Source organism: Syngnathoides biaculeatus, chromosome 22 (assembly GCF_019802595.1).
Source record: "Syngnathoides biaculeatus isolate LvHL_M chromosome 22, ASM1980259v1, whole genome shotgun sequence".
NCBI lineage: Eukaryota > Metazoa > Chordata > Actinopteri > Syngnathiformes > Syngnathidae > Syngnathoides > Syngnathoides biaculeatus.
In genome coordinates this window covers 15,640,658-15,661,972 of record NC_084661.1, presented here as the reverse complement: position 1 = coordinate 15,661,972, position 21,315 = coordinate 15,640,658, and the positions used below count along the sequence as shown (strand labels likewise).

At 43.4% G+C, this 21,315-nt stretch overlaps 2 protein-coding genes and 1 long non-coding RNA gene across 5 annotated transcripts; 2 read left to right on the top strand and 1 right to left on the bottom strand.

The window, feature by feature from the left end:
* Window positions 1-889: 889 nt before the first annotated feature.
* Window positions 890-14,689, top strand: med24 (mediator complex subunit 24). 3 transcript variants are annotated; one of them, XM_061810792.1, is made up of 26 exons: window positions 890-1,025; window positions 1,229-1,359; window positions 1,717-1,799; window positions 1,877-1,915; window positions 2,641-2,714; window positions 2,818-3,041; window positions 3,205-3,316; window positions 3,424-3,574; window positions 3,709-3,822; window positions 4,546-4,599; window positions 4,698-4,780; window positions 4,864-4,950; window positions 5,117-5,228; window positions 5,828-5,970; window positions 6,161-6,198; window positions 6,295-6,377; window positions 6,510-6,688; window positions 6,760-6,859; window positions 7,129-7,304; window positions 7,970-8,234; window positions 8,612-8,793; window positions 8,860-8,953; window positions 9,034-9,133; window positions 11,346-11,426; window positions 11,859-12,007; window positions 13,284-14,689. In XM_061810792.1, the coding sequence occupies exons 2-26, from the start codon at window positions 1,230-1,232 to the stop codon at window positions 13,398-13,400; spliced, it is 2,970 nt and encodes a 989-aa protein (XP_061666776.1). In that variant the 5' UTR covers window positions 890-1,025; window position 1,229; the 3' UTR covers window positions 13,401-14,689. The 3 variants fall into 3 exon arrangements, with proteins under 3 accessions (XP_061666776.1, XP_061666777.1, XP_061666778.1); XM_061810793.1 differs by having other exon boundaries at window positions 5,129-5,228; window positions 13,284-14,681; XM_061810794.1 differs by having other exon boundaries at window positions 11,900-12,007; window positions 13,284-13,422.
* Window positions 14,690-14,983: 294 nt separating this feature from the next.
* On the bottom strand, window positions 14,984-17,433 carry LOC133495821 (uncharacterized). Its single transcript, XM_061810795.1, has 4 exons — window positions 16,735-17,433; window positions 15,838-15,945; window positions 15,551-15,688; window positions 14,984-15,479 (listed from the first exon to the last, which is right to left on the bottom strand). Exons 1-4 carry the CDS (start codon window positions 16,897-16,899, stop codon window positions 15,264-15,266), a joined length of 627 nt encoding a protein of 208 aa, XP_061666779.1. The 5' UTR covers window positions 16,900-17,433; the 3' UTR covers window positions 14,984-15,263.
* A 778-nt stretch (window positions 17,434-18,211) lies between these two features.
* Window positions 18,212-20,014, top strand: LOC133495100 (uncharacterized). Its single transcript, XR_009793480.1, has 3 exons — window positions 18,212-18,676; window positions 18,958-19,072; window positions 19,901-20,014. It is a non-coding gene; the product is annotated as an uncharacterized LOC133495100 (long non-coding RNA).
* Window positions 20,015-21,315: the final 1,301 nt, after the last annotated feature.

The window sequence follows — 21,315 nt, the reverse complement described above, 5'->3', positions numbered from 1 at the left end:
TTCTCTTTTTTTGTGTGTATTTGTACTTGAATGTATGGGATTTTATTACCGTGTGACGTGGCATTTATTGATTGATTGATGATTTTCAGGATGAAGTCAATATTAAAGCAGTCATAACTGTAAAGATAATTACATGAATTGTTGATTCAATTATCATTTCATGTAAAAAACATTGAGGTCGTTCACTTATTGGAAAATAATGCTAAAAAAAGGAATTTCAGGACTTTATTAATATCAGCATGTAGGAGGATTTTATCATATTCACACTTTTTATTTGAAATAATCATTAATATTAAAAAAATCTTTTCAGTTCATGGAAATAGAGGAACTGCATGACTGAGTTTGCTTTGTGTCTTGGAACAAATAAATACGCCCATGCCTGTCTTAAATAATGACAATCTACACCGTGACTTGTATTTTCATACATTCAGGAACACAAATTTAAAAAAAGGCCCATTAATGCAGTTAGCAAGAGAAAGATAACATCACACAACTGTGACGAAGTATTTGGATTTATATGTCATCCACAACAAACTTCACGGTGAGGGCGTGGGGTGGGGGGGAATAAACAATTACAGTATTCAAACTTTGACAAAACTAATGTAAATGTTCAATGATATTTATATCGTCACCTCTTAGTGTCAGCTAGTAAGCTACAGCCCACCTCTTAAAATATAATAAAAATCAAATTCAAGTCCTAATATGACTACGTTTATTGAATATCTCATCCTCTTCTTGGTGAGATATTAAATGTAGAGTATACCGAAATATTTGAACAGTAGTTTGTAACTTACGTTTCTCCAAGTTTTACAAAATGGTGGTGAAGCGCGGCATCTAGTGGCGAGTTTATTATTTTCCTCGAGTAGGCCAATCCGCTTCGAGAATATTGCCATGTCAGAGCTTCAACCAATGAACGCTCCCGTCACTGAAAGGATAATGGCGTCGCTCTCGAGCAGATGCTGAAAAACATTAACGTTTAGAGCTGTAAATACGCGTAGGTTTGGAATTTAAACATATAATTTAAGGTAAGGAAAGAATCGAGGACTTGTTTAAACGCGGGGTTTCTTCTTGTGTTGTATTTTAATAACACGGCTCAAGAAGTTAATGTATAGCTAATTAAAGGCTAGCATCCTTTTGTAAGAGTGGATTGCATCCAACTACCATTGCCGGTTGTCTTCATCTTGTGTACATATTATGGCAGGCATTTTGTTCTCTCCCCCTTCCTCAGAATGAAGGTGGTAAACCTGAAGCAAGCCATTCTGCAGGCTTGGAAAGAGCGCTGGAGTGACTACCAGTGGGCTGTTAATATCAAGAAGAACTTTCCCAAAGGAGCAACCTGGGAATATCTTAACCTCGCAGGTTTGAACAGTCATTCATTGCAACTTCTCATAGTAAACTGAGAGGGACAATAAGTAGGTATACATTTGAATTTTAATTTTAATACATTGTGTTACTTGTTTTTTTTTCCCCCCTTGCATGTTTTCCTTACTGACCTACCAACTGTCACCTCAGTTTTTTTTATTCATGCTTCCTTGCATCGAACATACTTTTCCTCCCTGTTTCATTTACCTTCACTTTTTTCTTCTTCCTTCAGTCATTTGCCATTATTCATCACATTGAATAATTGAAAAAGTCTACACTGTATACCTACTTTTGACCCACCCTAAATATTGCTCATTTCTTACAGTGTTTTCTTCCTCTTTGTGTATCTTCCAGAGGCGTTAATGGAACAGGCGTTGATTGGTCCGTCTCCAAATCCACTTATACTCTCTTATCTCAAATATGCCATAAGTTCACAGGTAGGCGATGAAACCTAAAAGTGTGTTACCTGAGTAATTTGCAATCTCCGACAATTAATCCCACTTTCTTTCTTTAGATGGTGTCTTATTCGAGCGTGCTCATAGCTATTAGCAAGGTAACCTACTCGCACAATATCCATGACAATACAGTCAACCCTTGCTATAAGACGCCAAGACTTTTTGCATGTCGCAAAAATTTGGGAAGAGTATAGATGCTCCACTTGAAAAGCGTAAGAGAAATGTATTAGCCGCCGATAGCATTTTTCATACCAATTACCACATCAGAAAATACTTTGCTGTTCAAGTACCAGCTACGTGACCGACATTCAATTGCAGTACTTTAGTAGACCTAGGTTTAATCAAAAACAAGACAGTTATTTTTCCCCTAAAAAGCGTATTTAATATTATTGCAAGCCACTGTAACAATATACACAGGAAATATGAGGGGATTCATTCTTATTCCGAACGCTAGAGGGAGCCCCTGTATTACACGTTGAAAATCATTGGTTTATAGCGATAATATAAACACTAAACAAGTCGGACTTTTCTCTGCTTCACCTTGAGGAGTTTACCACCCTGTTTTGTTCGGCGTAAACATTCGAAACAACGAGAAACCTCACCAGGAGTCTTCCGTCACGCTAGCTACTCTTCTGCTAAAATGGTGCCTTAGAACCTTGAACAGAAAGATGCAGAATTGGCTCCTTTTGTAATTATGTACGACAGATGACATTTAAAAAAAAAAAAAAAAAAAAAAGCAAATCTGCTAAGGTTGACTGCATTCAGTTTATACTAACTAACTGGCAAACAAAGATGAAGGAGGTGTAATAACATTTCTTTGTAGTTTGATGATTTTTCAAGGGATCTGTGCGTGAAATCTCTGCTGGAGGTCATGGACATGTTTTGCCACCGTCTCACGTAAGTCATTTGTGTTTAGTGTGCTCACTGCACTGTCGTACTCAAAATAAAAACAAAAGAAGCATTTCCATCTTCTTTAAATTGCACCCTTGCGACTCCGAAGCTGCTACGGGAAAGCCGAGGAGTGCATCGGGCTGTGCCGCGCCCTGCTCGGGGTGGTCGTGTGGCTGCTGCAGGGGTGCGCTTGCTACTGCGAGAGGCTGAGGGAGCCGTGTCTGTCGAGCGCCACCGAGGCCTGTCTGGCGGAGTGCCGGGAGAGGCTGCACAAACTCATGAGCAGCACCAAGAACAGAGCCCTGGTGCACATCGCTCGGCTGGAAGATCAAGGTGCGGCGTTTGTGTAGAAGAAGCTTGAAAATAGTCCGTTTCTTTTTTTTTTTTTTTTTTATATACAAACCTTTTCATTAGACTCGTAGCTGCACAGGGAAATACCAGAATGCGACTAAAATGTCTGAACATTTCTTGTGATTTTTTTTTTTTTTTTCCGAAGGGTCCTGGAGTATTGTAGAGCAAGCTGTTCTTAAAGTGAGCGACGGCCTCGGTTGTATAACTAACCCAACGCTGCGGACGCAATTAGAGGAAAGCTTGTCACTGGTGAAAGGGTACGCGTTCCCTCCTTCATTTGTAAATGGCGACACAAAGCTATCGACATTTTTGGGGATTTCCAATCGTCCCCATCTTAAATCTGCGGCTTCCTTTTCGTCCCCAGTATCCCGCTGATGCTGTCCGTGCAGTGCGAGCCGCTGCTGCACGCCTCCTTCCCGTCGATCCACGCGTTCATCATGCTCGAGGGCACCATGAATTTGACGGGGGAGACGCAGCCGATGGTCGAGCAGCTGATGATGATCAAGAGGATGCAGGTAAGAATTTTTTCCCCCCCCCCCCTCTGTCGAGTCAATTTTACGCCAGTGGAGTTTTAATTTCTGTATTGAACATAAGGTATGAAAACAAATAAGCACAGTCACAGCAGTTATCTAAAATCTGTAATCCGCAGAGAATCCCTACGCCATTCTTTGTGATGGAGATCTGGAAGGCTTGTTTTACTGGCCTCATCGAGTCACCAGAGGGCACCGAGGAGCTCAAATGGACTGCCTTCACGTTCCTCAAGGTGAATTTATGAATAAATTGGCGGGCCAGCGTTTCAATTTACGAGTGAATACTGATGCAAGACATGTTCCTCAAAATTTTAAGGCTGGAGTGTTGGTTTGTAGTTTATTTTGTTCTTTACTTTCAACAGTCACGGATTTACGCGCCCCCGCGCGCATCGCACTCTCAAATCTGCACAGTCGAGCACGGAAAATCACGCGCGTAAAATTTGTTTCAAGTAGAAATACATAGATATTGAAAGATGTCGCTTATTCTGTGTAGTCTTGACCAATATTCCCTCTAAGATGCGCCGCTGCGCAATTGCGCACTTGTCGCACACTCCCGGCGCACATGAATACCGATCCAGCGCAGTGAACCACAGCATGACGTCTTCTTTTTTTTTTTTTTTTTAAACACGGAAGCACACGGTCTCTAACAGCAAGCTGCTGCTCAGCCTATTTCTACTTCCTAGTTTACCTGACACCGCCCCCCTCCGCTCTTAAAGGTGTACACTCATAATTACAAACAATACACACACACACACACACACACACGCAAGTTTATATCTGCGGGCGTGCCTCACCACAGCCGTCCATTTTTCAAATGTGAGTGGCTGCTTTCAATCTTTGGCGATCCAGTTTCGATGTCGCCATCCCAATTTTTCATGGCAGACACAATCGCGTCACACGTCTGCATCGTACAACTCAAATATTTGACTTCACTTTCTTTTTTTCTCCATCTCCAGATTCCGCAAGTTCTCCTCCGACTGAAGAAGTACCCCCAGGGTGACAAAGGACAGGTAAAGCGATATTTGGACACGAATGAACGACTCTCTCACTGTCTGCTTTCTTCAGAGTCTGTAAATTGTAACAAGCCCCGAATGTTGTTCCCCCAAAGGACTTTACGGAGGATGTGAATGTTGCCTTTCAGTATCTACTCAAACTGACGCCACTGCTGGACAAAGCTGATCAAAGATGCAAGTGAGTGTCTTGTTAATACAATGTAACGTGCTTGTCGAAGAGCTGTCACAAAGTGACGATAATAATAATAATTTTCTTCCTAGCTGTGACTGCCTGGGCATGCTGCTGCAGGAATGTAACAAGCTCGGTCTCCTGTCCGACTCAAACGCCGAGGTCCTCACATCAAAACGGTACAATGTCCTTCGTTTATTTTTATTCAACTTCGCCAGCTGCAATCGTCATATTCCACCGTATTAACGTCGTATCACACGCTTCCATCCCGTTTTGTCTTTCTTTCCCTCCTCGGAATCTCCTCCTTTCCTCCCCCTCCCCTCTCTCCCTGCACCTTTGATTCAGGACGGAGGACAGGAAGTTCTCCTCGAAACTAAAAACCGCGGAAAATGCAAATATCCAACCAAACCCTGGCCTCATCCTCCGAGCTGAACCCACTGTCACCAATATTCTCAAGGTAAACATAAAACACATATGTCTTGTTGGTTATTATTGTCGAATCGGCACCGAATAGAATTTCAAAAATATAAAGGAATAATACCGCACATCTAGAGAGCCTTTTAGCATTTTTTTTCTCCGCAATTGTACCAATTTTCCTTATACGAGAACTACCATACAATGTACTTTCTAATGGGAGACATTTCAGTATTTGTGTACTCTCGGTTTCTCAGCATTGAAAATCAACGATTAGTAACCAGCAATGAAACCAAAATATATGCGTGAGGATATTTTTGGCCGATATTAGCACAATATCAGTTTACTTTATCCAGAGGAGGTCTGACTCATTTTGGTGTGTGTGTGTGCAACGCTTTGTTTGTCAATGGAAAGTTCTTTCATAAGAGCAACATATGGAAAGTTCTTTCATAAGAGCAACATAATTATGATGACTTCACAAAACGATTATGGGTTTTTATTTATATAGATTGCGTTGCCTGTTCCACTGTTTTCGTGAAAACTGATTTTGTGACATTTTCCCTTTTTTACGCCTCTGCTTGTTTGGTCATCATTCTAATAACGCAACTCAAAAAATGGAAAACCTTCCGTTTGGCCCATTAGACAGTAGATGCCGACCACTCCAAGTCGCCGGAGGGCCTTTTGGGTGTCCTTGGCCACATGCTGTCCGGGAAGAGCTTGGATCTGCTCCTGGCAGCCGCGGCCGCCACGGGGAAACTCAAATCCTTTGCCCGCAAGTTCATCAAGTTAGTCCACTTCGTTAGGCACACTGTCGCAGTTTTATGATATTCCATTTAAGAGCCGTAGTAGACAAAAATGTACTCATTTACAGTTTTGATTGACACTGCCTCAACATTTTTTATCGTACGTGTTGACGTGTAGATGTTACACAACAGGTTACTAACGTTTTTTTTTTTTTTTTTGGGGGGGGGGTAGGCTTAATGAGTTTCCCAAGCACATCAGCGGCGAAGGATGTAAGTAAAATTAAATGATATATTTTTTTTTTTTTTTTTTTGCTCCTATTTAGTGTGTATGATGCTAAAAATGAGGCTTTTCCTTCTCTTCTGCAGCCAAGTCTGCGTCTGTCCGGGCCCTGCTGTTCGACATCTCCTTCCTGATGCTTTGCCACGTAGTGCAGACGTACGGCTCTGAGGTCTGCACGCGAACACGCTCGCGCGTAAAAATGTCACGATCCGGTGTTTTCAGTTCAGAACCACAAGATGGCCACACCGGCCATTTTACTCGTCAGCCCCAGATCTAGTTCGGCTCCGTCTCCTTTGAACAGGTTGTCCTTTCCGACCCCAGCCCCTCAGGGGAGACGCCCTTTTTTGAAACGTGGCTGCAAACGTGCATGCCTGAAGAGGCGAAGATCCTGAACCCGGACCACCCCTGCTTCAGGCCCGAGCCTGGGAAAGTCGAGAGTCTGGTGACCCTGCTGAACAATTCCTCGGAAATGAAGCTAGTGTGAGTTGTAAATAATGTTTCCACGAGACAGCGGGTATGCCTTTATCATTTGTGTTCCATTTCTTTGACAGTCAAGTGAAATGGCATGAAATCTGCCTCAGCACCCCGGCGGCCATTTTGGAAGTCCTGAATGCATGGGAGAACGGCGTTCTGTCGGTGGAGGCAGTGCAGGTGTGGCCGGTCTTCCTTTAATTCTGTTTATTTCACCGGCCACGGAAGTGAGCCTGACGTATTCTGTGGAAACCGAGGAGTGACCGCGTGCTTCTTGTGACATCGAGAATTGTCTAATTAGTGTTGCAGTTCCTTTCTTCCATTGAAGTTTTGATATGACTCAGCACGGATGCGTTGTTGTCACACATTCTCTTTCCATTCACAACTGCACCTTCCTCTTTTTCTTCTTCTTCTTCTTCTTCTTCTTCCTCCCGCTTGTCTGAGTACAGAAGATCACTGACAACATCAAGGGCAAAGTGTGCAGTATGGCGATCTGTGCGGTGGCGTGGCTGGTGGCCCACGTCAGGATGCTGGGGCGGGACGAGAGGGAGAAGCCTCAGACCATGATCCGGCAGCTGGTCACCCCGCTCTATGGCGAAAACACACTGCAGTTTTACAGCGAACGGTATAAACGTCCCTAACATCGTATACCTTCACATTAATAACCGTTTACGTCACCGTTTGGGGGGGGGGGATCTTATTTCACAAGTACCATAATTCCTGGCCTACGGAGCGCACCTGGTTATAAGCCTCACCCAGTACATTTGCTAGATTTTTTTTTTTTTTTGTCTACATGTCTCGCTCCTCTGTTTTTGTTTAAATATGTGTTAAAGTTTTATAACACCTTAACATCGATGCTATCTTTTTTGGCCCATCTGATCACATTGTTAGTATTAACCTAAACAGACTAAAGCGAAGCTATTCAGTTGTTTTGAATACACAATATGTAAATTGCTATGTTTCATGTTGACTTTAACAGTAAACCTCAAACTGAGAGTAGCGACAACAGCTTTAAGTGGTTCGATCTCACCGTAGGACGCAAACATTTTTGTACACAAATCAAAGAGTCATTTCTCAAGGCACCAAAACACAGCAGGGCTTAGGGACCAAGCCCTGATATCAAGTAAAAATTGGACACTTTCCCAAAAATGTTTCGAAATGCCCATGTTCATAAAACTCGTAAACTGTGGTCCCAAAGACACTTTGACATTTTGACAGAGTTTTTACTTTGGATCTCACTTTGTGACGTATTTACAGTACATGTGCCGCTCCGTTTTGGACTTCCTACAGGGTGATAATAATGAGCTCCATCATGGAGCACATGTGTGCCGACGTCTTCCAGCAAACTGCGGCGACTCTGCGGCCCCCCATGGAGGGCCAGGAGCCAATCCCCTATCGCAACCTATTACCTGCCAAGGAGCCCATCCGGGCCGCCCTCACCAAGCAGTTCCAGGTGGTGCTGCGCAAAGGCTGGGTGGAGAGCCGAGCGTTGCATCTGTTCCAGAGTCTGCTCAACATGGGCGGCGTCTTCTGGTTCACCAATAATTTGGTCAAGGTAGGTCGGGGGGGAATGAAAAGCTGAACGATTGCCTAATTTTGTCTTTGCTGTACGGAGCGTTACGATAGCATTTTTTTTTTTTTTTTTTTTTTGTTAAAACTAATATCTACATGAAAATACATGAGTTTACTGGGCCCAAGTGTTCAGCAAAATCCTGGCAATCCATAGAAGTTGAATAGAGGCAACTGGATTCTATCTATCTATCTATCTATCTATCTATCTATCTATCTATCTCTCTCTCTCTCTCTCTCTCTCTCGCTCTCTCTCAGAGATGAACTAAACCTAGCCTTTCTCCGTGCATGCTTATAGCTTCATGGAGGTAAAAAAAAAAAAAATTGCCAGCAGTTGTACTAAAATGTGTCATTTAATTTTAGGAGCTGCTGAAGGAAACCCGTCAGGAGTGGGCTCATCGTGTGGTGGAGTTGCTTTACAGCATTTTCTGTCTGGACAGTCACCAGATCACGCTGACCTTGCTGGGCACCATCGTGCCCAACCTGCTCACCGACTCCGCCCACTGGCACAGCCTGGTCGACCCACCTGGCAAAGCCCTGGCCAAGTACGACACCCAACGTTTGTTGTTTCAGCTGCTGGTACGAAACCGCCCTCCTGTTTGCTTCCTCAGGTTGTCGGTGTGGTGCGCGCTAAGCTCGTACTCGTCCCACCACAAAGGCTCGTGCTCGGCTCATCAGCGGAGAAGACAGCGAGAAGATATCGAGGTAAATACGCCACGCGGACTGCAGGTCAGCTACGCGGTAAAGTGCGATAGATGTGTAGTGCGTGTACTTTTGGGTCGCAGGACTACAGCAGCCTCTTTCCTTTGGACGACACTCAACCCTCAAAACTCATGCGCCTCCTCAGCTCCAATGAGGATGAGCCTGTTGCACTTTCAAGTCCAGGTCAGTGTATAAATACAAGCCCAGCCTGACCCGTGGAATAGAGTACCACGGTACCTTGAGGTACGATTTCCCGGAATAATGAGTTTTTCGACATAGGAGCCGTTGCTCGTCAGGATTTTTTTTTTTTTTTTTTTTTAACTCAGTGGAACTTTTAAGTTATCTGAACTACTAGTTGAAGTTCACTGTCAAGTTAAACATAAAATAAATATAATTACTGAATAATTCAACCACATAACTTAGCCTCCGCTAGCTATATGCTAACATGTTATGGGAACGGCCATAAAAAGCCTAACAAATGTTTGAACACAAATGGTGCAGCATCCCGTATGGGCAAACGATGTAAGAATGCTCGCATATCTAGTCTTTATCCTCTATGAAAAATGACCAATACTGTGTATTACGGAGTCACTTTTATTAGTTGTGAAACCCTTCATTGTTTGTCTGGATGTTTTATACTCCCCTCCGGTGACCAAGTCACACATACTAGGAGGAGCTGCAGCGGATTCATCTTGATGAACAAACTGGCTAATGCTTTATTTGATCAAACTGTTCCAAATGCATATAGAGTGGGTGTTTTGGGGAGGCTGGGATGGATTTGTGGCTTTTTTTTTTTTTTTTAACCATGACAAAGAGGAAAGATGATTTGACGATCACTGTACAACGCATTAAAAATGAAAACGAAACTTTTACTCCAGTAGTAATATTTTCTAAATTAGAAACCGAAATGTGTCTCACAAGGTTATTTTAGGAGTGTCAGTCTGCGGCGGAAGGAAGACTTACTTGTCTTACACAACCTGACATGAGGATTGTGACAGCCACAACACACACAGTTGTACTTTCAAGGTCTTCAACGTTTCTTTTAACATTTATTGTTTTGTCTGGAGTCGAACGTCACAAGTAGTTGCATTGGATTGTGGACATAGAGTAATGTGACAGCACCCAAGTCCAGCGTACGCACTGCGGTCACCCATTGAAGTTACATGCCTCGTTAAAAGGTTCCGATTGCATTCCCGTCAGAACATTTTTACGAACAATTTTGTGTTTTTGCAAACTTACACTGAAAATGTCAACAAACGAAAAAAAAACCTACATTACGATACAAATACAAACCAAGCCAACTATGAACTATAAATTTGAAAGGTCGCAATTTTGTTTCACTTATTTTTTTTTTAACTCATAATGATATCCCCATCTGTTTTTCTTGGTGTAAAACTGAATTATTGCTTGCAGAATATCTTTTGCGATGCATGTTGAAAGATGAATGATGCTCCCAATCAGTTTTGGGGTTAATGTTATGTTCCCTCCTATATTTAAAATAGAAAAATTAGCTTTTTGGGCAATGTATCATCTGTGCTTTCATCCTCAATCAGGCTGTGCCTAGGTGGAATTTTAACATTATGCACCATCTCATCCTGCACTTTCTACTCTGGCTTCAGACCAGACCTTTTTTTACACAAAAAAAAAGAGAAAATCTCATCCAGTTTCACCACTTTTTCTTCTCTTATTCACATACCCCGGTGTTTGTAATTGAGTGTACCCCTTTAAAATGGAGGGGGGCGCTGTCAGGTAAACTAGGAAGTAGAGTGTGGCTCGGTGTGAGAGGCAGTGTGGTGCAGTGTTTAAAAAAAATAAAAAATAATAATAATAATAAAAACGACATCAGGCTATGGTTCACTGCGCTGGATCGGTTTTAATGTGCACCGAGTGTGCGCAACAAGTGCGCAAATGCGCAGTTGCGCAGCTTAGAGGGACGGAAGTCTCTCTAGCAAACCAAAACATGGCTCACACAAGCAATAATCTGTTAACATAGATCAAAATAGCAAGTCGGATATGTATGCTCAATGTAACGGACTAAAAGTGACGTTGCACCCTAATAAAATAAAACATTTAAAAAAGTGTGTTGCAGTAAATCTACCCCTAAAAAGTGCCATTCATTAATTAAATTACTTCAGTAATTACAACAGAGAAAATGTAGCATGTTACTACCCACCTTTGCTTAGTGGTAATCATGTTAAACCCTTAAACTAGAGTTTCCTGAGCACTTTATACCCATTTCCTGCCCACAGATTAGTTAGTTTGTGGCTAAAATTGAACATTTTGTGCACGCTCCGCACTGTAATTATTTCCCACATTTCATGTGCAGACCTTGTAATTTTGCTGTTTTGTTTTGTTTGTTTTTCCACCCCACTCCAAAAAAAAAAAAATCATTTAGGAGACCGTTCTATGAGCAGCTCCCTGTCTGCCTCGCAGCTCCACACCGTCAACATGAGAGACCCACTCAACCGCGTCCTGGGTGAGATTTTGGCTTTCGCTAGACGCTGAACCCTTTTCCTCGAAATGAGGAACATTTGTGTACTTCCTGCCTCTCTTTTTATGGTTCCTCCCTTCTGAGGGGAGCCGTTGCCGTGTCAAATATCTGCCACGCCGTGTCCTCACGGAATGACTCCACCGGGAGGTGTCCCCGACGATTTAATCCCCTGCCCCCGCACCCTCTTAATTTGAGCGTTGTCACTGCGGTCCACGCGGGATTGTAAAGAGGAAATGAAGCAAAATGATTTGTCAGCAGAGATGCTTAGTATCATAATAGATGCGTGAGATCCGTTTTCTAGTTTGCGCGACCCCGCTTTTATCTCAATATGAAAAAACACCATTGGAGTGTTGACTTTCACGTGAATAATGCCACTTCAACCCTAACAATTTATGGGATCGGTTTCCTTTTCCTCAGCCAACCTTTTCCTTCTCATTTCCTCCATCCTGGGCTCCAAGATGGCGGGGCCTCACACCCAGTTTGTGCACAGCTTCATGGAGGAGTGCGTGGAATGCTTGGAACAGGGAAGTCGCGGAAGCATCCTGCAGTTCATGCCTTTTACAATGGTGAGTCAAGAGGGGAGGCCGGACAGGTGGTGGAGGGGGAGGGGAAGGTGGGGCCCCTCCTTATTGCGAACCTTACTGGAAAATACTGGCTTATTCGCACCAAATCACGCTGACTCGACACATCAGCTGTTTTAGATGACTCTGTGATGTTGGAGTTATGTGAGGTTGATAAGCCGCCCTTTATCCATCACCAGTATTATTATTTTTTGGGTGGGGTGGTATCACATTTTGTCTAATAAATCAAGCGACGCATACTTCTAACGGCGTATACTTCCGATGACAAATTTTCAACATTCCAAATATTTTGGTGCCGTGATGTACGGGGTGACCGTTCGGCCCTCGAGGGCAAACTTACGACACGAGCGTTGCTCGGCGGCAGTGTCAGATTGAATACATACTCTTTAAAAATGAGGCTTCAAGCTGTTTATTGCGATTTTCAGTTTAAGTTTAGAGAATTAAATATTTGAAACGACCAAATTGTTTAGCCGTTGTCCGCTGGCTAGCAATGATTAGCACATTATGGCCGTTATAACCCTTTAAGTAGTGGGCATTTGAACACCAACGGTGCAGCTACAAATGTAGACAAACAATATAGCAGTACACACAGTCATATATGGTATTCCATAGCCTCTGGAAAGTACAACGCTATGACTCCCTCTTGAGTTCTAGGTAGGACACGTGACAATATAATTGGCTGCTGCATCTGGGCAGGACGGTGTAAATTGGCATTTATACCAACACAGGTGGGTGAGCGCACACCAGAATGAGGAGCGGAATGTGCTTGGAATAGAAATGAAAGTGTGACAAAAAAAATATTATTTTTAACCACGTAATTACCGTACAGTTTTATAAAGTGGAATGTTATTGCATAATTTTTCTCTTTTTTTTTTTATTTTTTTGCTTTTTGTTTTTGGCAGGCAGGGTTTGGAACAAGTGAATGGGATTGCCGTTCATTTCAAAGGAGAAAAGATGATTTTGAGATTTATTTTGAGTTACGAGCGTGGTCGCGGAACTAACTCGTCGTATTTCAAAGCATGACTGTTTTGTTCACGCAAGAAAAAAAAAATGATAAAAGCCTCATTTTTAAAAAAAACAGTAAAACCGTAAAGTTTTGGCCGTTTACATACATGCCCGGTCACGTTGATACTCACAAAAACGGATTTCAAGGGTCAACCGGCATCTTCCGCAAATTAGAACATGACTAAACACTTGTGCAACATATGGCGTGCGTTCATTCATATTTTTTCCCTCCCCCCCCTTGTTCGTGCGCCTCCAGGTCTCTGAGTTGGTGAAGCTGCCCGCTCTGGCCAAACCCAAAGTGGTCCTGGCCGTCACCGACTTGACTCTGCCCCTGGGGCGAAGAGTGGCGGCGAAAGCCATCGCTGCCCTGTAAACACTTGAGGTTCATACACGAGAAGTTTGGGCCATTTGGCTTTCCGTTGAAATTTCACAATGATCTTGAAATGCACTTTAACCTGTATAGATGATCTTAAGTTGATCTCTAAATTTTCCATTTCTTCGACGTTTCCGTCATTTTTGCACAGGTTCCTTTTCTCTAAGAAGGAGCAAAATTCCCAACAGGTGTTTTGATCCATTTAAACTTTTCTTAATTTGAAAACTACTGCTGAGACTGTGACCCTCTAAGCCAGGGGAGTCAAACTCATTTTTGTCCCGGGCCACATTTTACTTCGGGTTTCCCTTTAAAAGACCATCATGACTGTGAAACCATAAAAATCTTTAACCGCCTCATCATATTTACACGTGAAATTTATGAACTAGTTTTGGAATCGGAAATCAAGGGTAAAATGCTTGTAATAGCTCAATGTTATCATTTATGACGTGACAATTTGAAATTTTGGGACAGATTTTAACAAAAATCATGGAAGTCGATACGCATGATTCGCCTCCGCGGGCCACATAAAATCATGCGGCGGGCCGGATCTGGCCCCCGGGCCTTGTGTTTGGTACCCGTGCTCTAAGCTTAGGAGTGATGAAATGTTACACGCCATCTTTGTGTCATTATGTCAAAATATGAGGAGATGATGACAGCTATTTAATGTAATAATAATTCTAATTGAACCGGTATCGACACTGGTTGTGAATTTTGCAGTGGATAAGGTCAAATTTAGTTCACCCGTTAAAGTTGAAGTGCATTTTAGGTTCTTGGTGAGAATTTACCCGAAACCCGAATATTCCTAACTTTTTGTGAGGAGTGTATATTTTGAATTAGCCGGCAAAGTGATCCAACCGACCTCAACGTGATTTTATACTATTCTTTTTGACTTTTCATTTCTGTGTTTGTAAACGTTTGCTACATTTTGATATCACGTCAAGATTAAAAAAAAAAAAGGGGTGGGGGGGGATTTTCTTTTTAAAAAGCAAAATGTTGTCATCTGGTTCCTAATGCCATCTATTAGTGAACGTTTGCAACATCCTCGAGTCAGGTGCGGGGTCACATGTTTAGCGACGTCAGCACATGACCGCGGGAGTCTTTTCATCAGCCCGAGTGACGTTTGCGGTCGCCGGGAGTCATCCAGCCGCTTACAACACTTCCTCTCGGAAGGCCGCGAGAGTCGTAAGGCGCCGACCTCCTTCCCTGTTGTTCCCGTGAGTTCCGCGCAGTCTGAATCAAATGGAATTGTACAAGTCTTGGGTGTCCATAAAGTTTTTGTTTTGTCTTTTTACGATAAGACACCAGCGGACATTATTACATTAGCGTCAGTGATCCCAATGTGCCGAGAATGCAGTATGGCTCAAATCTTTGATACATAGACCAAATCTGATAAACATATCTCATTGATTTTCTTTGCCATCTTTTTTTTTGTTTTTTTTTTTTTTTAAATTGAGGCTTTGTGTAGACTGTGAATTATGAAGGATGGTCAGAAAGGCAGAAATTAAGAAAACTGTTTATTGAAGGACAAATAAATACTATTCGCAAGAACATTCATACAAAAATGCTGCAGTCCATAGATAATAAATAAGATTTGATTGAACGTAGTATTTCAAGATGCCCCATAATGTCTAATAGGAATACATTGACGCTCAGACTCTTACATGAGATTAGTTTTTTTGGTGCAATATTATGACCGCGTGATTGCGTGAGATAGGCAAGTGGTGGCAGTTATTGTAGACACAAGGCAGCATGCAACAAGTCGGCTGTTCAATCAAATATAAATAAATATAATAAATATGCAAATAGAAAAATAAATCCCTTAACAGATTAATAAATACTTCTGGTATCGTCAAAAAATAAAGATTATTTGAGCTCTGTCGGCAGGTCCACATCCGTTTCCTCCTCACGGCTGGTGTCCAGACCCCTGAGGAAGCGGTGGATGTCCTGGCCCAGGGACTGGAGCTGGAGCAGCGTCAGGTGGGCGGCCACCTGGACCTCAAAGTCGCCGTGCAGGTACAAGTTGACGGGGCTGGTGGGGGTCGCCTGCGCTACGTAGTCCGCCTGGAGCGCTCGCAGCATCTGCATCGAGACGCAGGCGCGTGGTCAAAGGTGGCCACTCTCACCGCTTTAGTAACATCGACACTTTTTACCTTGCCGATTTGCATGGCAAGGTCTCGGACTGTGTTCGCGAGGTCGGTCAGTTTGTCCGTTTCTACCCGAGGTGAGACGGTGCTCAGCAAGTCCCGGTGCAGCTGCAGACCGTCGTGGATGTGTTTCAGACTGCTCGCCTGACGGGGGGGAAACGACCGGAAATCTCACTTTGCTCAATCAGGCAAGAGAAACACAGAAGCTAATTGATATTACAATACATGTAAAGATGAGTCTAATTGTGATAAACCATGAAAAAAAAAATGTAAATTAACGTTCGCTCGCTCACCACCAAAACTTTCTCCGAGGCAATTTTGACCACGGGAGCCGCAGGGAAGTTGATGCGTAGCGCCATCGTGCCAAGCTTGGCGTTTTCGGAGGAATTCAGCTTCAGAGTCTGCCACGAGGGGAAAACAAAAGCGGAGACGTGTTGAAACACGGCGAGACATATTTCGCCGCATTTGTTAGGAGTGGAATTGAATTTATTTTTAAAAGTGTCTTGATGAGAACTTGGTCTCGTACGCTCATTGGGTCCAGTACAAATTAAAATCATTTTTTTCAGTGATGCAACTAGGCTCCAAAATAGTATCAGTACTTGATAATTGACACATCTTGTCAATTTACAATATTCTTCTTCTTATGGTTGTGCATAAATAGCTGTCATAAAATATGTTGCATCCATCCTTCTGTTCAGAAAGTCAGTTCCTAGCTCAAAATCATTTTTTCTACTTTCCATACTGAGGTCGGGCACACCCTGGACTAGTTGCCGGTCCATCGAAGAGCAAATATAGACGAGCTTTTACATATATGGTTAATTTTTACAGGCCGCAATAAACCTATATAACATCCGTGTGAGAGGAAGCAGAAGAAAAGCCTACAATAAAGTGCTGCCTGTTGCTTGCTCGGTTGGCAGATGACAAACTTGAAGCAAATGTTTTGGAAGTTAAAAAAAAATAAGAAGAAGAAGAATCCACGATACGAAATTGTTAATGTTCGGACCAAAAGTCAATGACAGGAGTCAAATGATTCGTTCAAGCTCGATTACTAATGCCTGGCGGCGTCCAGCCAAGTGCGGCAATCCAATTAGATCCGCAACATGCTAACCGTTTTAGACCAATTTGATGCTGATGATGAAGATGCGAGCTTTTGCGGGGGGGGGGTTGACAGCCGAGGAGGCCGTCCTCACCTCGGTGTGGACGCTCGAACCGTGCGCGTCGGGGATGGCGAGCAGGATCTTCTCGGTTAAACTGCGGCTCCTCCGGACCAGCACTTGGAATTGCGCCCCCTCAACAAGTGCGCACACGTCGGCGCAGACCTCCGGCAGAGGCGCGGCGCCCGCGATCCTGGCCATGAAGACGAGAGGCAGGGCGAAAACTGCAGGAAGACGAGAGAGAGAGAGAGAGACAGACAGAGGAAAAAAAGTCGGGAGTTAAAGAGGTCGCAACCCGAAAGGCGTGCAGCACTTGTAGGCAGTCTGCCGCACTCTGGTTCTTCCTTTCCCTTCCCTTTCCCCTGCACTCCCTCCCTCCCTCCAGGCCAGAGTAGTTGCCAATTCCCAGGTCATGTGAGGGAGGGGGTGAGCCTTGTAATTTCAACTAATAATAATAATCCACGTTAATCGAATATGCTCTTTTCTCGATAATTTTCAAAAATGTATATTGAAACACTTTCTGTTCAATTCCTCTGGCTGGTGGCTTTCACCCGCATGACGTCACTACTCACCAATCAGGATGCTCATAGCTTCGACGAGGGGGGGGGATTATTATTATTATTATTATTTTAAGAGGACCGGCCTCAAGTGCGCAAAGTTGATTGATTGAGCGCAGCGACAAATCAAACGGGTGGCGCATCTGTATATATATGTGCGGCAAGCAGTGGAGAGATCCTGGGCTTTCCCAATACTTGCCCCCCAAGAGCGTGTCATGGACTGCGATTGCAGAGTTCCCTTTAATTTTGTCTCATTTTCATCGAAAGGAGCCTAATTTGGGAAGCGTATGAGCAATAATTTGGAGGGCCGCACATTTGTAGTAAATTCGCGTTTATTTTTGCCAAATATAGAAACGACATTATGATCAGTGGTGGGAGGACAAGTTAAAAAAAAAAAAAAAAAAAACTTTTACTTTTCTAAGTTGATTTTTTTTTTAAAGTATCTGTACTTGAATTTGTATTTTTCTGACAACTTTTTATTTGTTTGCTCCGCTAAATTTTTAAACTGATATCATGACTTTACAGTCGTTACTTTGTCAGAATAGATTTATTTTATTCAGGCTATAGAAATTTGGATCTTTGGGTCTCGTGGAGTCGGGGGAACGTGAACCAGGGAGCATTAATGGTGCGCTTCCGCCTTTTTCCCGCATGACGCGCGCGCACTCGCAGCATACGACGAGGCGCTCTAAAGCGGCCACGCCGGCAGGCTATCAATAAGGGAGTCGTATATTTTCGGGCCATAAAGTATAGCTTGTTGCAATGTATAGTGGAGGACACACAAGTTTATGATTTGTTCAGTCATAGGCTTGATTATTGTTAATGGTCTGATTTTTTTTTTTTTTTTTTTTTTTTCATTGTAAGTACAAAAAAATAAATATTAAGTACTTGAGCGGTGAAAGAGTGCCATCTAGTGGAAGATTTTGTGTTTACCTTCAGGGTCGGTTGTAAATGTGAGTAAATAAATCCATTTATATTTATATTGGAATGTAGGTTACTGTTGTAATGACCTGCTGTAACTAATATAAGTTATATTTATGAAGCATAAGCAACACATCCAGAAGGCAAAGTTGTGCAGCTGTGGAGCTTTTGGCCTCACAGTTCCGAGGACCCGGGTTCAATCCCGGCCCCGCCTGTGTGGAGTGTGCATGTTCCCCCCCCCGTGCCTGCGTGGGTTTTTTCCGGGTGGTCATTCCGGTTTCCTCCCACATCCCAAAAACATGCAATATTAATTGGACACTTTAAATTGCCCCAAGGTGTGATTGTGAGTGCGGCTGTTTGTCTGTCTCTATGTGCCCTGCGGTTGCCTGGCAACCGGTTCAGGGTGCGTCCCGCCTCCTGCCCGTTGACAGCTTGGATAGGTTCCGGCACTCGACCCTCGTGAGGATAAGCGGCCCGGGAAATGGACGCCACATCCAAGAAAGGTTTGTTTTGTTTTTTTTTTTTTTTTTTTTTGCAATATTTGATGAAGATAAAACGTTTCTTCATTCTGTCATAAAAATAGTCAAGCAAAGTGCAGATACCTGAAGAAAAATCTATTCAAGTACAATAATCGAGTATTTGTACTTTACGTTCCCGCCACTGCCAGTCCAATTTCCATAATGCATGGAAAGATTTCTGTCCCGCCATAACCCAGCCGCAAGCATTTTTTTTTATTTTTTTTAAACCTGGCATGACATCTTTTCCCTCCGATGCAATTCTGCAGCACTCCGTCGCGCGTTCATCTCCAGCCCGCGACTGACAAGAATTTTAAAGATGGCTTTGTGGAGGATCAGCGGCGGCTCGCCTCTCAGACGGCCGTTGAAATCACGGACATGCAGGTCAGTCTGGTGTGATTGAGGGAGCTGTGAGGTTTCCCTTCTTATATATATATATATATATGTATTTATTTTCATCTGTACAAAAAGCAAACACAAGGTAGCAAGGAGACTTTTTTTTACTAATGTAGTCACAAGCAAACGCATCCCTGAAGCAAAGCTGTCAAAGAGCAAATCAGTAATTATTTCAATATCTTTTCCCTATATGGATACTTTATTTTGGTGGTTAATGTAATAATTTAACTTCATCTTCTCCGCTTGAATAATCAGAGGCCACTTGAAATGGTGGCAGGTCCGTGCTGCTCTATAGGTTATTCGGTCACATTAATAGCAGAAAATGTTTAGAAATGATGCGTTGGTCCCATTTTTTTTCTTAGACCACGAAAAAACTTGGCGTTTGACCCGGGGTGTGTAAACTTTCCTTACCGTGTTCATTTGTGTCAGTTCAGATCCTGCAAGTGCAGTTAAGAACTGGGTCACCTGTGATATAAATGTAGACGTATGCTGTGCTATATGCGGAGATATCAGGCTACCAAATGTGAATTTGGATCAGGTTGCAAAGTTTCCCTCCTCTCACGACAGAGGGTGCTATGTTTTTGCAAAAACAAACGGGAGCACTTTTCAGCTGGCCCTGCTCTTCCTCCATACTAGTGACCTCCACCCTGTGATACGGGCCTCGTTTGCTTTTCGTAGGCCTTTATGGTGATGATTCCGTACATCAGTGGTGTCAAACTCAATTCACCTCGGGGGCCGCTGTGGGCGCATTTTAGCTGAGGCTAAATGAGAAATGTTAAAAAGAAAACATCTTTTTATTTTTTGTTTTTTTTTTAGCACAAAAGATAAGCAAGTTGTGTGCAGAACTACTCACCAAACTCTCCATGGCAACACCACCGCAACTTTCACCCAATGAAAAATTGCATCAAGCCTGGTCGCTGTCACCCCCCCCCCCCACCAAAAGTGCCATTCGTGTAAAACTTCAGGGCCGCGCTATCGTTTAACTCCCCTAGCAAGGTGGGGGCCCACAAAATATCATCTGGGGGGCCGCCAATGGCCCGCGACCCGCCAGTTTGAGGCCAATGCCGTAAATGGTCTTCGTGTAGGAAAAGTATGAAGTGCGGTAAAGGCCCCCCCCCCCCCCCCAGAAAAAAAAAATAAGTTTACCTTTAAACTCATCCAGTAAAATTTTAGTTGTGTGAATGTCAACAAGTGATACACGCGCGAATCGTACCGTAGAAGCGCCATTGAATTGTTGTGCCTGTCACTATACGTCGGGCACATAGATAGATGAGCAAAAGTGACATTATTCGTGATAAATAAAAAAATACGCACGGGACCAACTGAAAGTGGATCATTTGCCGTGTGCAAATCAGCCCGTATTTGAATCCTCCGCTCATGTCACAAAGGCGACTGGTGGCGGTTTCAGCCGCAACCCGATCCACCCGAAGAGGGCCGCGTTACCCACCGTTTGACGTGTCACCGTATCTCCCCCCCCCCCGCCCCGCCCCCCGCCATTCGCCTTGCAGGTGTAACGCTCACACCGGCGCGCCGTGTCTAAGGTAGCGTGCGGCTGCAACTTGAGCCCGACGGGATGGTTGGGGCGACCGCGCAAATTTTAAATGAACCCCACCCCGGTGATATTTACGTTCCGTGTTACATTACGGCGACCCCTGCACACCTGTTGGCGGACAAAGGAATAGCACATATACTTTCCGTACACTGTGATGATTTTAAACATATGATGCGTATATAATATATAGTACGTTGATGTATTATTATTATCTATTTCTATGCCTCTTGATTTGCACTTTCCTCGTTTTTAGGAATTTCAAACATTAGACACGTCCCAAACAACAATATTACAGTATAAATATTCTGCACTTCTCAGCTGGTAAAGTTAATCGGACACTCTAAATTGCCCGTAGGTGCGATTGCGAGTGCGGCTGTTTGTCTCCGTGTGCCCTGCGATTGGCTGACGACCGGTTCGGGGTGTACCCCGCCTCCTGCCCGTTGACAGCTGGGATAGGCTCCAGCTATCCCCGCGACCCTCGTGAGGATAAGCGGCAAAGAAAATGAATGAATGGATGGAAATACTTTCCGAACACTGTGATGATTTTAAACATGTGATGCGTATATACTACACAGTACATTTATTTATTATTATCCATTTTTCCGCCTCGTGATCTGCGCTTAGTGTTCACTTTCCTCTTTATAGGAATTACAAACATTAGACACGTCCCAATTGTCAA

Excerpts from the sequence above, each read along its gene's own strand:
- med24 (XM_061810792.1), top strand. The coding sequence starts at position 1,230 with ATGAAGGTGGTAAACCTGAAGCAAGCCATTCTGCAGGCTTGGAAAGAG. Across the intron at positions 3,042-3,204 it reads CGCTCGGCTGGAAGATCAAG|GGTCCTGGAGTATTGTAGAG; the intron begins GTGCGGCGTTTG and ends TTTTTTCCGAAG. Across the intron at positions 11,427-11,858 it reads CCCACTCAACCGCGTCCTGG|CCAACCTTTTCCTTCTCATT; the intron begins GTGAGATTTTGG and ends CCTTTTCCTCAG.
- LOC133495821 (XM_061810795.1), bottom strand. The coding sequence starts at position 16,899 with ATGGCCAGGATCGCGGGCGCCGCGCCTCTGCCGGAGGTCTGCGCCGAC. Across the intron at positions 15,946-16,734 it reads GTTCGAGCGTCCACACCGAG|ACTCTGAAGCTGAATTCCTC; the intron begins GTGAGGACGGCC and ends CCCTCGTGGCAG. Across the intron at positions 15,480-15,550 it reads TTGCCATGCAAATCGGCAAG|ATGCTGCGAGCGCTCCAGGC; the intron begins GTAAAAAGTGTC and ends GTCTCGATGCAG.